This window comes from Anser brachyrhynchus (genome assembly GCF_964034855.1).
Source record: "Anser brachyrhynchus genome assembly, contig: SCAFFOLD_370, whole genome shotgun sequence".
NCBI classification, from domain to species: Eukaryota; Metazoa; Chordata; class Aves; order Anseriformes; family Anatidae; genus Anser; species Anser brachyrhynchus.
Window position 1 is genome coordinate 81,230 of NW_027663982.1, and position 12,220 is coordinate 93,449.

The 12,220-nt window shown below is 67.3% G+C and overlaps 2 protein-coding genes across 2 annotated transcripts; one reads left to right on the plus strand and one right to left on the minus strand.

The window, feature by feature from the left end:
* Positions 1–161: 161 nt before the first annotated feature.
* LOC308186545 (E3 SUMO-protein ligase ZBED1-like) lies at positions 162–3,607 on the minus strand. The gene is made up of 3 exons (XM_080608679.1): positions 3,345–3,607; positions 3,100–3,258; positions 162–2,278 (listed from the first exon to the last, which is right to left on the minus strand). Exons 2-3 carry the CDS (start codon positions 3,245–3,247, stop codon positions 294–296), a joined length of 2,133 nt encoding a protein of 710 aa, XP_080464805.1. The 5' UTR covers positions 3,248–3,258; positions 3,345–3,607; the 3' UTR covers positions 162–293.
* A 699-nt stretch (positions 3,608–4,306) lies between these two features.
* On the plus strand, positions 4,307–12,072 carry NAPA (NSF attachment protein alpha). The gene is given in 10 exon segments (XM_080608681.1): positions 4,307–4,467; positions 5,616–5,695; positions 5,799–5,878; positions 5,880–5,916; positions 8,911–8,957; positions 9,101–9,178; positions 10,832–10,887; positions 11,580–11,661; positions 11,740–11,847; positions 11,939–12,072. Coding segments are annotated over 10 exon segments (771 nt in total). The 5' UTR covers positions 4,307–4,369; the 3' UTR covers positions 12,044–12,072.
* Positions 12,073–12,220: the final 148 nt, after the last annotated feature.

The following is a 12,220-nucleotide window of genomic DNA, read 5'->3' on the forward strand; positions in this document are numbered from 1 at the left end:
AGGTGGCGGGCAGGCGTCGACGCTCTTCCAAAATCCCTCTCGAAGGCCGGCAGCGGAGCCTCGCGACCGCTGCGGCGCGGAATCGGCCGGTTTGCCGGCGCTCCTTCCCTCCCCGGCCTCAGCCCCCGGCCTCGCGGCGCAGCAAGGGCTGAGCGGAGCTCCTCGCCGAGCCCCGCGCGCCTTCGCACCTCCCCCCGAGCTCGCTCCTCGCCGCGGGGGTCGCCGGAGCGGCGACGAGGAGGCGTGGGCGGGAAGGCGGAGAAATGCCCGGGGCCACGAGCTCGGCGCGCCCGCTAGCGCGGGTTTCGCTGCCCGCTCCTCCTCGGCTCCAGCAAGTCGAAGTTCTGGTGGAGGAAGAGGATTTGGTGCAGGTTCTCCGGCGCCAGCACGGCGCGGCGGTGCTGCAGGGCGCTCTCGCCGGCGGCGAAGGCTTGGTCGGGCGGCACGGCGGTGGCGGGCACGGCGAGGTACTGCCTGCTCAGCCTGGCCACGGCCGGGAAGCGGTGCTCGTTGCTCCTCCACCAGTCCAGCGGGTCGGTGCTGCGCTTGCAGAGCGGCTCCACGATGTAGTTCTCCAGCTGCTGGTGGATCTCGGGCATGCTCTCGGTCGGGTCCTCGCCCAGGAGGATGTCGTACATGCTGTGCGACGGGGCGCCCGCGCTTCGCTCCTTGGGGGCCTCGCCCTCGGCTTTGTACCCCGAGCCGGGCGCCCGGGAGCGGGCGCCGGGCGGGGACTGGTGGCCGAAGGCCTGCGACAGCATCGTCTTGACCCTGCGGTGCAGCTCGCTTCTCAGGCCGGGGCTCAGGAACCTCAGCTCCTTGAAGCGCGGGTCCAGGAAGGAGGCGATGACGGCCGGGCTCTCCAGCACCTTCTCCTCCTCGGCCAGCCCCCAGCGCCGCGTCAGCTCCGCGCGGATGTTGCCCACCACCGTCCTGACGGCCGCGCCAGCCTCCTCCGCCTGCTGCCCGATGGCGGCGACGATGCCGTGGACGCAGGGCATGAGGGCGGACACGGAGGCGTTCTGCTCCTCGCGCAGGAAGGAGGCGGCGATCTTGATGGTCCTCAGCACCGCCACCAGGTCCTGCAGGAGCTTCCACTGGTGGTCGGCCAGGCTCTGGACGGCCGCCGCGCCGCGGGGGTGCTCCTCCAGCACCGACAGGATGGCCCACTTGAGCTCCAGGAGGCTCTCGCACATCTCCATGGTGGTTATCCAGCGCGAGCCCGCGTCCAGCACCAGTTTCAGCTGGGACTTGTTGAGGGCCTCCAGCTTGCTGGTCAGGCAGCCGCTGGCCTTGGCGTCCCGCTCGAAGAACCTGACGATGCCCCGGGCGCCGCTCAGCGCCTCCTGCACCTGCTCCACCTCCAGCCCCGCCTCGATGCAGAGGTGGAGGACGCGAGCGGCGCAGCAGAGGCCGGCCCAGCCGTGCGCCGCCGCCGCCGGCGGCTGCGGGCTGTCGTGCACCACGCAGAACACCGCCTGGCTGGGCAGCCCGAACTCGGCCAGCACGGCGCGCAGCTTCTCCCCCAGAGCGCCCTCGCCCTCGTCCCGGCGCGCTCGCTGCGTCTCCATCAGGCACCGCGCGCGCCGCCACTCGCCGTCGATGAAGCTGGCGGAGATGCTCAGGTAGCTGTGGCCCAGCCGCGACGCCCACCGCTCCAGGCACACCACGAGGGCCTGCGCCGTCTGCAGGTAGCGCTCCACGCGCTGCTTGACCGCGCCGTAGCGGTGCCGCAGCATGCCGGCGAGCCGCGCCGGCGCCGGCAGGGCGAAGGCGGGCTCCAGGTAGCCGAGGAGGAGCCCGAAGCCTTTGTCCCGCACCACGGAGAGCGGGTGCAGGTCGCGGAAGATCATCTCCAGCACCAGCTCCAGGATCACCTCAGCCCTGGCGTCGGAGCAGGGCGCGCCGTGGTAGGGGCCGCTCTCCGGCGGCGTCTGCCGCGGCCGCTTCGCCTCGTGCGCCGCCGCCTCGGGCTCGGGGCTCTGGTCATCCTTGAGCTGCGCCAGCGGCGTGTCGCGGATGCTGTGCTTCCTCACCAGGTGCTCGCGCATGGTGGTGGTGCTGTTGTGGAAGGAGAGCTGCTTCTTGCAGACGTTGCACTCCACGTAGGCGTCGCCCAGCTTGGTGTAGTAGTTCCACACCTTGGACTTGCGGCGGTCGACGTAGAGCCCGCCGCCCGCGCCCTCCTGCCCGCTGCTCTTCTCTCTGCGCCGCCGCGCCGCCGCCGGCCCCAGGCTGGCCGCCACGCCGTACGTGCCGAAGGCCGCGGGGACGTCCTCTGAGGGCAAGCACAAACAAAGCCATTGAGCGTTCCTCTGGGGGTGAGCACAGGCCAAAAAAGTCAGCGTTTCCGAGGACCAACGCGCAAGACTCAACGCTTCCGAGGACCAACGCGCAAGACTCAACGCTTCCGAGGACCAACGCACAAGACTCAACGCTTCCGAGGACCAACGCAAACCGAAAGCCTCAGTGTTTCTCTGAGGAAAAACGTGACACCGACGTGAACCAAAAACCAACGTTCTTCGGAGGAGAAGCAAACCAAAACACTCAACGTTCCTCCGAGGACAGACGCGGCACCAACGCAAACCGAAAAATGACGTCCTGAGGACCAACACGAACCAAAAAAGGTTATTCTGAGGACAAACGCAAAAAAATTAAATGTGAACCGAAAAAATTCAACGTTCTTCTGAGGACCACCGTGAACCCAAAAACTCAACGTTTCTCTGAGGACAAACACAAAAAAATTCAACGTTTCTTTAGGGGCAGACGACACCGACATAAACCAAAAAATTCAACGTTCTTCTGGAGCCCACCATGAACCCAAAAACCTCAACGTTCCTCCGAGGACAGGCACAAAAAAAAATCAACTTTCCTTTGAGGACAGATACAAAAAAAGTGAATTTTCCTCCGAGGACCACCACGAACCCAAAACTTCCCCGTTCCCCCGAGGACCGGCCACCCCAACCCCCTCCGCCTCCCGGGTGCTTCTCCAGCCCTGCTGCTCGGACGGCGCCGTGGCCCCCGTCGGCGCACCTGGGGTCGGTTTTTGGGGCCTGGGGTCGGTTTTTGGGGGGAAACGAGCCCAAAAGGCGCACGTACCGGGCAGGGTCTGCGGGTAGGGCTGGGCGGCGAGGGGCAGCGGCTCGTCGGCCGCCTCCTCCTTGGGCCGCGGCTCGCCGCCCTCCTCGGCCTTGGGGCGCCTCTGGGAGAAGGGAGCCAGCCGCCGGGCGCTCGCCTCCGCCGCCATCGCCTCCTGCCCTGAAATTGGGGGAGAAAACGTTAAAAACCCCGCCGGGAGCGCGGAGCCGGCTGCAGCCGAAGCCCCGGGGACGCGGCGGTCGTACCCAGGCGGACGGCCGGACGCCGCCGCGGAGCCGGCTCGGGAAGGGATCCCCCGCGAGGGAGCGTGGCTCGTCAGCCGCTCGGCTCGTCAGCCGCTCGGCTCGTTAGCGTCTGGGTTCGTTAGCCGCTCGGCTCCGTGTCCGGGCAGCGCTTCCCTTTCACCTGGAAGTGCTGCGTGCAGGGCTCCTCTCAAAAGTTCCCGCTGGGAAGGAAGGAGGCTGCCCCCAGCCACGCGCTGCGCCTCCGTGGGAGGCTTGCGCCGGGTTTTTTTGGGGGGATTTGGGGTGAATTTGGGCGGATTTGGGGAAATTGGGGGGGGCTTGGGGGAGGGGGGTACGGGGGGGTTGTCGGTCGCTGCATCACCGGCCCCCACCCCCTGGAGGAGGGGTGGCGGCATGAGGTTGGGACCGTGATGTCATCACGCTCTCCGTGATGTCATTGCAGTAGCCATGATGTCATCACAGATGTCGTGATGTCATTGCGGACATCATGATGTCATTGCGGATGTCGTGATGTCATCACGCTGGTCGCGATGTCAGCACCTGGGTGAGCGGAGCAGCTCCGCGCCCCCCCTCCCACCCCCAGCCCCCCTTTGCAGCCTGACCCCCGCCTCCCCTTTGGGTCAAAATCCCTGTTTTTTATCATTTTTCTTCATTTTTTAATATTTTTTCCTAGAGGACAAAATAGCCACTTTCGGGCCCACGGTGCCCAGCCTTGGGCAGGGCCCTCCTCCCCCACCTGGGGAGCGCGTCCCCATTCCCCTCCCCTAACCCCCCCCGCCTTTAATTACCCCCCTTTTACCCCCCCTCCCTAATTAACCCCCAATTCCCCCTCCCCTCCGCTAGGGGGCGCCGCTCCCCTCCACGCACCCGGAAGCGCCGCGGGCTCTCTCTCCCCCCCCCCTCCACGTGACCCGCGCGGGCAGCCAACGGGGGCGCCGCGCCGGCGTCACGTGGCGGGGGCGGCGGGGTCACGTGGCGGGGGCGGCGGGGTCACGTGGCGGGGGCGGCGGGCAGCGGCGGCCGCCATGGAGCCGGCCGGGAAGGAGCGGGAGGCGCTGCAGCTGCTGGCCGAGGCCGAGCGGAAGGTGCGGGGCGCGCACTCCTTCCTCGGAGGCCTCTTCGGGTGAGCTGGGGGGGGGGCTGGGGGGCGGTTGGGGGTGTGTGGGGGGGGTTGGGGGGGGGTTTTGGGGGGCTGAGGGGGGTGTGGGGGGGCTTTAGGGGGGATTTGGGGGCTGGGAGGGGTGTGGGGGGGCTTTGAGGGGATGTGGGGGGGGCTTAGGAGAGGGGTGGGGGGGTTTGGGGGGGTTGGGGGGCTGGAGGGGTTTGGGGGGGGTTGGGGGGGTTTGGGGGGCCTGAGGAGATGTAGAGGGGGGCTGAGGAGGGGGTTGGAGGGGTTTTGGGGGGGGCTGAGGGGGGGGTTTGAGAGTGTGGGAGGGGGGCTGAGGGGTTTGGGGGGCTTTTGGAGGGTTTGGGGGGCTGAGGAGGCTGTGGGGGGGGCTTTGAGGGGATGCGGGAGGGGGTTGGAGGGGGTTTGGGGGGCTGGGAGGGGTGTGGGGGGGCTTTGAGGGATGTGGAGGGGGCTGAGGAGGGGGTTGGAGGAGTTTTGGGGGGCTTTTGGGGGGGGTTGGGGGTTGAGGGGGGTTTTCGGGGGGGCTGAGCGGGGTTTGGGGCATTTGGGGGGATTTGGGACTTGGGGGGGGGTTGGGGGCCTTTGGGTGCCTTTGGTGGGGGGGGATGTGGGGGGGGCTGGGGGGGTTGAAGAGGCTTTGGGGGGGCCGTAGGGGTGTGAGGGACGCTTGCAGGGACCTTGGGGAATTGTTGAGGGGGGGCTTTGGGGGGTTTTGGGGGGCGTTGAAAGGGATCTGGGGGGGGCTGCTGGGGGCGATGGAAAGGGCGTGGGGGGTTAAACCCAGAAAAAGGATAAAACCCGGCCGGGGGGGGTGTTGAAAACCCTAAAAAAGATGAAATCCTGCTGGTAAGCTTGTGGCTGGGGCGGCTCCATCTGGCGGGGGGGGGCGACTGACCCCCCCCCAGAACACCCCAGACCCCCCCCCTCCTTCTAGGGCCCTCCCCAGACCCCCCCAAATCTCCTGCCCCCCCCCCCCACCCCTATAACTTTAATTTTGGGGAGCAGGGGGCTGGGAGCCCTTGACCCAAATTACCCCCGGCTGGGGGGGGTGCTCGGGGGGCAGCCTCATTCAGGACAGTGCTGGGACCCCCCCCGACCCCCCAAACCCGCCGTGACCCCCCCCGTGCCCCCCCCCCCCGCAGGGGCTCGTCGCGGATGGAGGAGGCGTGCGAGCTCTACGCCCGCGCCGCCAACATGTTCAAGATGGCCAAGAACTGGAGCGGTGCGTTTCGTTTTTGGGGGGGGGGGGCCTGAGGATTTGGGGGGGTGGGGGGGGGGGCTCCGTGGCCCCCCCCTGAGCCCGTGCCCCCCCCCCCCCCCCGCAGCCGCCGGGAACGCCTTCTGCCAGGCGGCGCAGCTCCACCTGCAGCTGCAGAGCAAGCACGACGCCGCCACCAGCCTGGTGGGACGCCGGCAACGCCTTCAAGAAGGCCGACCCCCAAGGTGGGGGGGCCGGGGTTTGGGGGGGGGGTTGGGGTTTGGGGGGGCTGCCCCGGTTCCGGGGTGACCTGGTTCCGGGGTGCCGTGATTTTGGGGTGCCGGAGTTTGGGGGTATCGTGATTTGGGGGGGCTGCCCCGGTTTCGGGGCGACCCAGTTTTGGGGTCCTGGGGTTTTGGGGTGCCCTGGTTTGGGGGTGTCATGGTTTGGGGGGGCTGTCACAGTTTCGGGGCAACCTGATTTTGGGGTCCTGTGGTTTTGGGGTGCCCTGGTTTGGGGGTGTCATGATTTGGGGGGGTTGCCCTGGTTTGGGGGCAACTTGGTTCCAGGGTGTCATGATTTTGGGGTGCCAGGGCTTGGGGGTGTCATGATTTGGGGGGGCTGCCCCGGTTTCAGGGTGACCTGGTTTTGGGGTGCATTGGTTTGGGGGCATCATGATTTAGGGGGGCTGTTGCGGTTCAGGGGTGATCTGGTTCCGGGATGCCGTGATTTTGGGGTGCTCTGATTTTGGGGTGTCATGATTTGGGGGGGCTGCCCCGGTTTTCGGGTGACCTGGTTCCAGAGTGCTGTGATTTTGGGGTGCTGGGCTTTGGGGGTGTCATGATTTGGAGGGGCTGCCCCAGTTTCAGGGCGACCTGGTTCCGGGGTGCCGTGATTTTGGGGTGCCAGGGTTTGGGGGTGTCGTGATTTGGGGGGGCTGCCCCGGTTTTGGGGTGACCCAGCTTTGGGGCCCTGTGGTTTTGGGGTGTCATGATTTGGGTTGGGGTGTCATGATTTGGGGGGGCTGCCCTGGTTTTGGGGTGATCTGGTTCCAGGGTGCTGTGATTTCAGGGCACCCTGGTTTTGGGGTGCCCCGGTTTGGGGGCATCATGATTTGGGAGGGCTGCCCCGGTTTCAGGGCGACCTGGTTCCAGGGTGCTGTGATTTTGGGGTGCCAGGGTTTGGTGGTGTTGTGATTTGGGGGGGCTGTTGCGGTTCAGGGGTGACCTGGTTCTGGAGTGCTGTGATTTTGGGGTGTCATGATTTGGGGGGGGTGACCTGGTTGCAGGGTGCTATGATCTCGGAGCACCCCAGTTTTGGGGTGCCGTGATTTTGGGGTGCTGGGGTTTGGGGGGTGTTATGATTTGGGGGGGTCGACCTGGTTCCAGGGTGTCGTGATTTTGGGGTGTCGTGATTTAGGGGAGCTGCCCAGTTTTGGGGCGACCTGGTTCCGGGGTACTATGATTTCGGGGTGCCTTGGTTTCGGGGCGACTGATTTGGGGGGGCCGCCCCGGTTTCGGGGCGACCTGATTTTGGGTCCCTGTGGTTTTGGGGTGCCCTGGTTTGGGGGTGTCATGATTTGGGGGGGCTGCCATCGTTTGGGGGCGACCTGGTTCCGCCGGTGCCGTGATTTTGGGGTGCCGGGGTTTGGGGGTGTCGTGATTTGGGGGGGCCGCCCAGTTTCGGGGCGACCCGGTTTTGGGGTCCTGTGGTTTTGGGGGTGCCCTGGTTTGGGGGTGTCATGATTTGGGGGGGGCTGCCCCGGTTTTGGGGCAACCTGGTTCCGGGGTGCTGTGATTTTGGGGTGCTGTGATTTTGGGGTGTCATGATTTGGGGGGGGTGACCTGGTTGCAGGGTGTCGTGGTTTTGGGGTGTCGTGATTTAGGGGAGCTGCCCCAGTTTTGGGTGCCCTGGTTTGGGGGCGTCATGATTTGGGGGGGCTGTCACGGTTTTGGGGCAACCTGATTTTGGGGTCCTGTGGTTTGGGGGTGCCCTGGTTTTGGGGTGCCATGATTTGGGGGGGTTGCCCTGGTTTGGGGGCGACCTGGTTCCAGGTTGCTGTGATTTTGGGGTGCCGGGGTTGGGGGTGTCGTGATTTGGGGGGGGCTGCCCCGGTTCCGGGGCGACCCGGTTTTGGGGTCCTGTGGTTTTGGGGGTGCCCTGGTTTGGGGGCGTCATGATTTGGGGGGGCTGTCGTGGTTCCGGGGGTGACGTGGTACTGGGGTGCCGTGGTTTTGGGGTGCCCTCGTTTGGGGGTGCCCTGCTTTGGGAGCGTCATGATTTGGGGAGTTGCCCTGGTTTTGGGGCAACCTGGTTCCAGGGTGCCATGATTTTGGGGTGCTGGCTGTGATTTTGGGGCGTCATGGTTTGGGGGGGCTGTCATGGTTCCGGGGTGCCCTGGTTCCGGGATGCTGTGGTTTTGGGGTGCCCTCGTTTGGGGGTGCCATGATTTGGGGGGGCTGCCCTGGTTTTGGGGCGATCTGGTTCCAGGGTGCTGTGATTTCGGGGCACCCCCTTTTGGGGGTGCCCTGCTTTGGGTGGTGTCATGATTTGGGGGGGGCTGCCCCAGTTTTGGGGCGACCTGGTTCCAGGGTGCCATGATTTCGGGGCACCCTGGTTTTGGGGTGCCGTAATTTTGGGGTGCCCCAGTTTCAGGCACTGTCATTTGGGGGTGCCCTAGTTCTAGGGTGCCCCGATTTCACAGTGCTTTGCTTTTGGGGTGCCCTGTTTTTGGGGCGCCCCAGCTTCAGGGCACCTTGGTTTTGGGGTGCTGTGATTTGGGGGCACCCTGATTTTGGGGGTGCTGTGATTTCAGGGTGCCCCAGTTTTGGGGTGCCAGGATTTGGGGGGGCCCTTGCTCCGTCCCCCCTCAATTTCCCTCCCCGAGCTTGTTCCGGGTCCCTTTTGGGGGGGCGTTTTTGGGGTCCCTTTTGGGGGGGGGCGTTTTTGGGGTCCCTTTTGTTTTTTTTTGGGGGGGTCCCTTTTTTCTTTTGGGGGGCGCTTTTGGGGTCCCTTTTGGTTTTTTGGGGGGTCCCTTTTTTTTGGGGGGTCCTTTTGGCGGCGTTTTTTTTGGGTCCCTTTTGGGTTTTTTTTGGGTCCCTTTGGGGGTCGTTTTTGGGTCCTTTTGGGGGCGTTTTTGGAGCAGACGCTGAGGGGAGGCCGGGAGGAGGAGGAGGAGGAGGAAGGCCGGGAGCGGCGCCCCCCCGCAGCCCCCCCCCAGCCCCCCTGTGTGTCCCCAGAGGCCATTAACTGCCTGATCCGGGCCATCGAGATCTACACGGACATGGTGAGTGGGGGCACGCTGGCTGGGGGGGGGGGGGGGGGGGGAGGAGGAGGAGGAGGCCGGCGAGGCCGAAGGCTGCGTGCGGCCCCCCCCGCCGGAGCTGCGTGCCCCCCCCCCGAGCTGCGTGCCCCCCCCCGTGCTCGCAGGGCCGGTTCACCATCGCGGCCAAGCACCACGTCGCCATCGCCGAGATCTACGAGGCCGAGCTGGTCGACATCGAGAAGGTACGGCCCGGGGGGGGGGCGGGGGGGGGGCTCCCTGGGGGGGGGGGGTCCCGAGCTCCGGGGGGGGCTCCTGGGGACCCTGAGCTCCCCGGGGTCCCGCAGCTCCCCGGGGGACCCCAAGCTCTGGGGGGTCCCTGAGCTCCCCGGGGGTCCCGAGCCCCAGAGGTCCCCCAAGCTCTGGGGGGTCCTGGAGGACCCCGAGCTCCAGAGGGTCTCAAGCTCCCTGGGGGTCCTGGGGGACCCCGAGCTCCCCGGGGGGTTCCAAGCTCTGGGGGTCCCCGGGGGGACCCCAAGCTCCCGGGGGTTCCAAGTCCTGGGGGGGCCCCAAGGTCCTTGGGGGTCCCTGAGCTCCCTGGGGGTCCTGGGGGACCCCAAGCTCCCCAGGGGGTTCCAAGCTCTGGGGGTCCCCGAGCTCCCCGGGGGGTCCCCAAGCTCCCTGGGGACCCTGAACTCTGGGGGCACCCTAAGCTTCAGAGGGTCTCGAGCTCCCTGGGGGTCCTGGGGGACCCCGAGCTCCCCCGGGGGTCCCTGAGCTCCCCAAGGTCCCCGGGGGGACCCCAAGCTCCCAGGGGTTCCAAGCCCTGGGGGGACCCCAAGGTCCCTGGGGGTCCCTGAGCTTCTGGGGGGTCCCTGAGCTCCCCAGGGGTCCCCAAGCTCCCTGGGGGTCCTGGGGGTCTCTGAGCTCCCCGGGGGGACCCCAAGCTCCCGGGGGTTCCAAGTCCTGGGGGGACCCCAAGCTCCAGAGGGGCCCCAAGGTCCTTGGGGGGTCCCTGAACTCCCTGGGGGTCCTGGGGGACCCCGAGCTCCCCAGGGGACCCCAAGCTCTGGGGGTCCCTGAGCTCTCTGGGGGTCCCCGAGCTCCCCAGGGGACCCCAAGCTCCCTGGGGACCCTGAACTCTGGGGGGGACCCCAAGCTCCAGAGGGTCTTGAGCTCCCCGGGGGTCCCTGAGCTCCCCAAGGTCCCCAGGCTGCCCAGGGGACCCCGAACTCCCGGGGGTTCCAAGCCCTGGGGGGGACCCCAAGCACTGGAGGGGCCCCAAGGTCCTTGGGGGTCCCTGAGCTCCCCGGGGGGGTCCCCAAGCTCCTCGGGGGACCCCAAGCTCCCCCGGGGACCCCAAGCTCCAGAGGGTCTCAAGCTCCCTGGGGGACCCCAAACTCCCTGGGGGGTCCCCAAGCTCTGGAGATCCCGAGGGGTCCCCAATTCTCCTGGGGGGGGGGGTCCCCAACCTCCAGAGCTCCCCGGGGGGTCCCCAAACTTCCCGGGGGGTCCCCGAGCTCCCCGCTCTGGGTCCCCATCGCGGCGCTGCCGCCCCCGAACCCCCGCCCTGCCCCGGGGGTGCGCGTGCCCCCCCCCCCCCCCGCCCCGTGTCCCCGTCCTGCTGGCAGCGGGCACAGCGCCCCGAATCGGGCCAACAAAACGGCAAAAAACGGGTTTTCCTCCGCGGGGGGAGCCCCCCCCCCCCCCCGTTCTGTGCCTCCTCTTGGCCGTGCTCCCCCCGCGCAGATGGCAGCGCCCGGGGGGGGGGCCGCGGGGGCGGCTCGGAGCGCGCCCGGGATGGGTTTTTTACAGATTTTTGCCTTTTTTATATGATTTTTATCACCCCCTGTTGCTTTTTTGGGGGGAGCTGACCCCGTTTTGTGTCCCCCCCCCAGGCCATCGCCCACTACGAGCAGGCGGCCGACTACTACAAGGGGGAGGAGTCCAACAGGTATGGACCCCAAAAAACCCCGTTTTGGCCTCAAAACGGGGGCCGGGCGCCGGTGCTGAGCGCACTGAGCACCCCCGGCGGGGGCCTGCTGAAGGTGGCTGTGCGCCCGTGCTCCAAAAAAGCCCTTTTTCACCCTAAAAATGGGTCGGGGGGGTGCAGGGTTGGGGTGAGCGGGATGGGGGCGCAGGGAAGTGGTTGGGGTGAGCGGGGTGGTGCTGAGCGCGCTGAGCCCCTCTCCCCCTGCCCCCCCCTGAAGCTGACCTTGCTCCCATGCCCCAAAAAACCTCTTTTTCACCCTAAAAATGGGTCGGGGGGATGCGGGGTGTGCAGGGTTGGGGTGAGCAGGATGGGGGCGAGGGGAGGTGGTTGGGGTGAGCGGGGTGGTGCTGAGCGCGCTGAGCACCTCCCCCGGCTCCTCCTGAAGCTGACCTTGCTCCCGTGCCCCAAAAAAACCCCTTTTTCACCCTAAAAACGGGTCGGCGGGGGGGGGGGGAGGTGAGCGGAGACGGTTGGGGTGGGGGCGCGGGGCTGCGGTCGGGTGCTGCGGAGCCCCTCTCCCCCGGCTCCTCCTGAAGCTCACCTTGCTCCCGCGCCCCAAAAAAAACCCTTTTTCACCCTAAAAAGGGGCTCGGGGCGGGGGGGGGGAGTGGTGCTGAGCGCGCTGAGCTCCCCCCCCCTTGCCCCCCCCCCAGCTCGGCCAACAAGTGCCTGCTGAAGGTGGCCACGTACGCGGCGCAGCTGGAGCAGTACCAGAAGGCGCTGGAGATCTACGAGCAGGGTCGGCCCGGGGGGGGGGGTCCCGGGGCCGGGTGGGGGGTCCGGGGGGGGGTCCTCAACGCCGTTGCCCCCCCCCAGGTGGGCACGAGCGCCATGGACAGCCCCCTGCTCAAGTACAGCGCCAAGGAGCACTTCTTCCGCGCCGCGCTCTGCCACTTCTGCGTCGACATGCTCAACGCCAAGGTGGGGGGGGGCACACACGGGGGGGGGGCGCGGTGCTTGGGGGGCCGGTGCTGAGCCGTGCCCCCACCCCCGATTTATGCCCCCCCCCCAGCTGGCGGTGCAGAAGTACGAGGAGATGTTCCCGGCCTTCTCCGACTCCCGGGAGTGCAAGCTGCTCAAGGCGAGATGGGGGGGGGCGGGGGGGGGGGCACGATGAGGCCCCCCCCCCCAATCCGTTTGGGGCCCCCCCCATCCATTTTGCCCCCCCTCCCATCTATTTTGTCCCCCCCCCAATCCATTTTTGCCCTCCCCCCATCCATTGGGGTGCCCCCCCCATCCATTTATGCCCCCCCCCCAATCCATTTATGCCCCCCCCCCATCCATTTATGGCCCC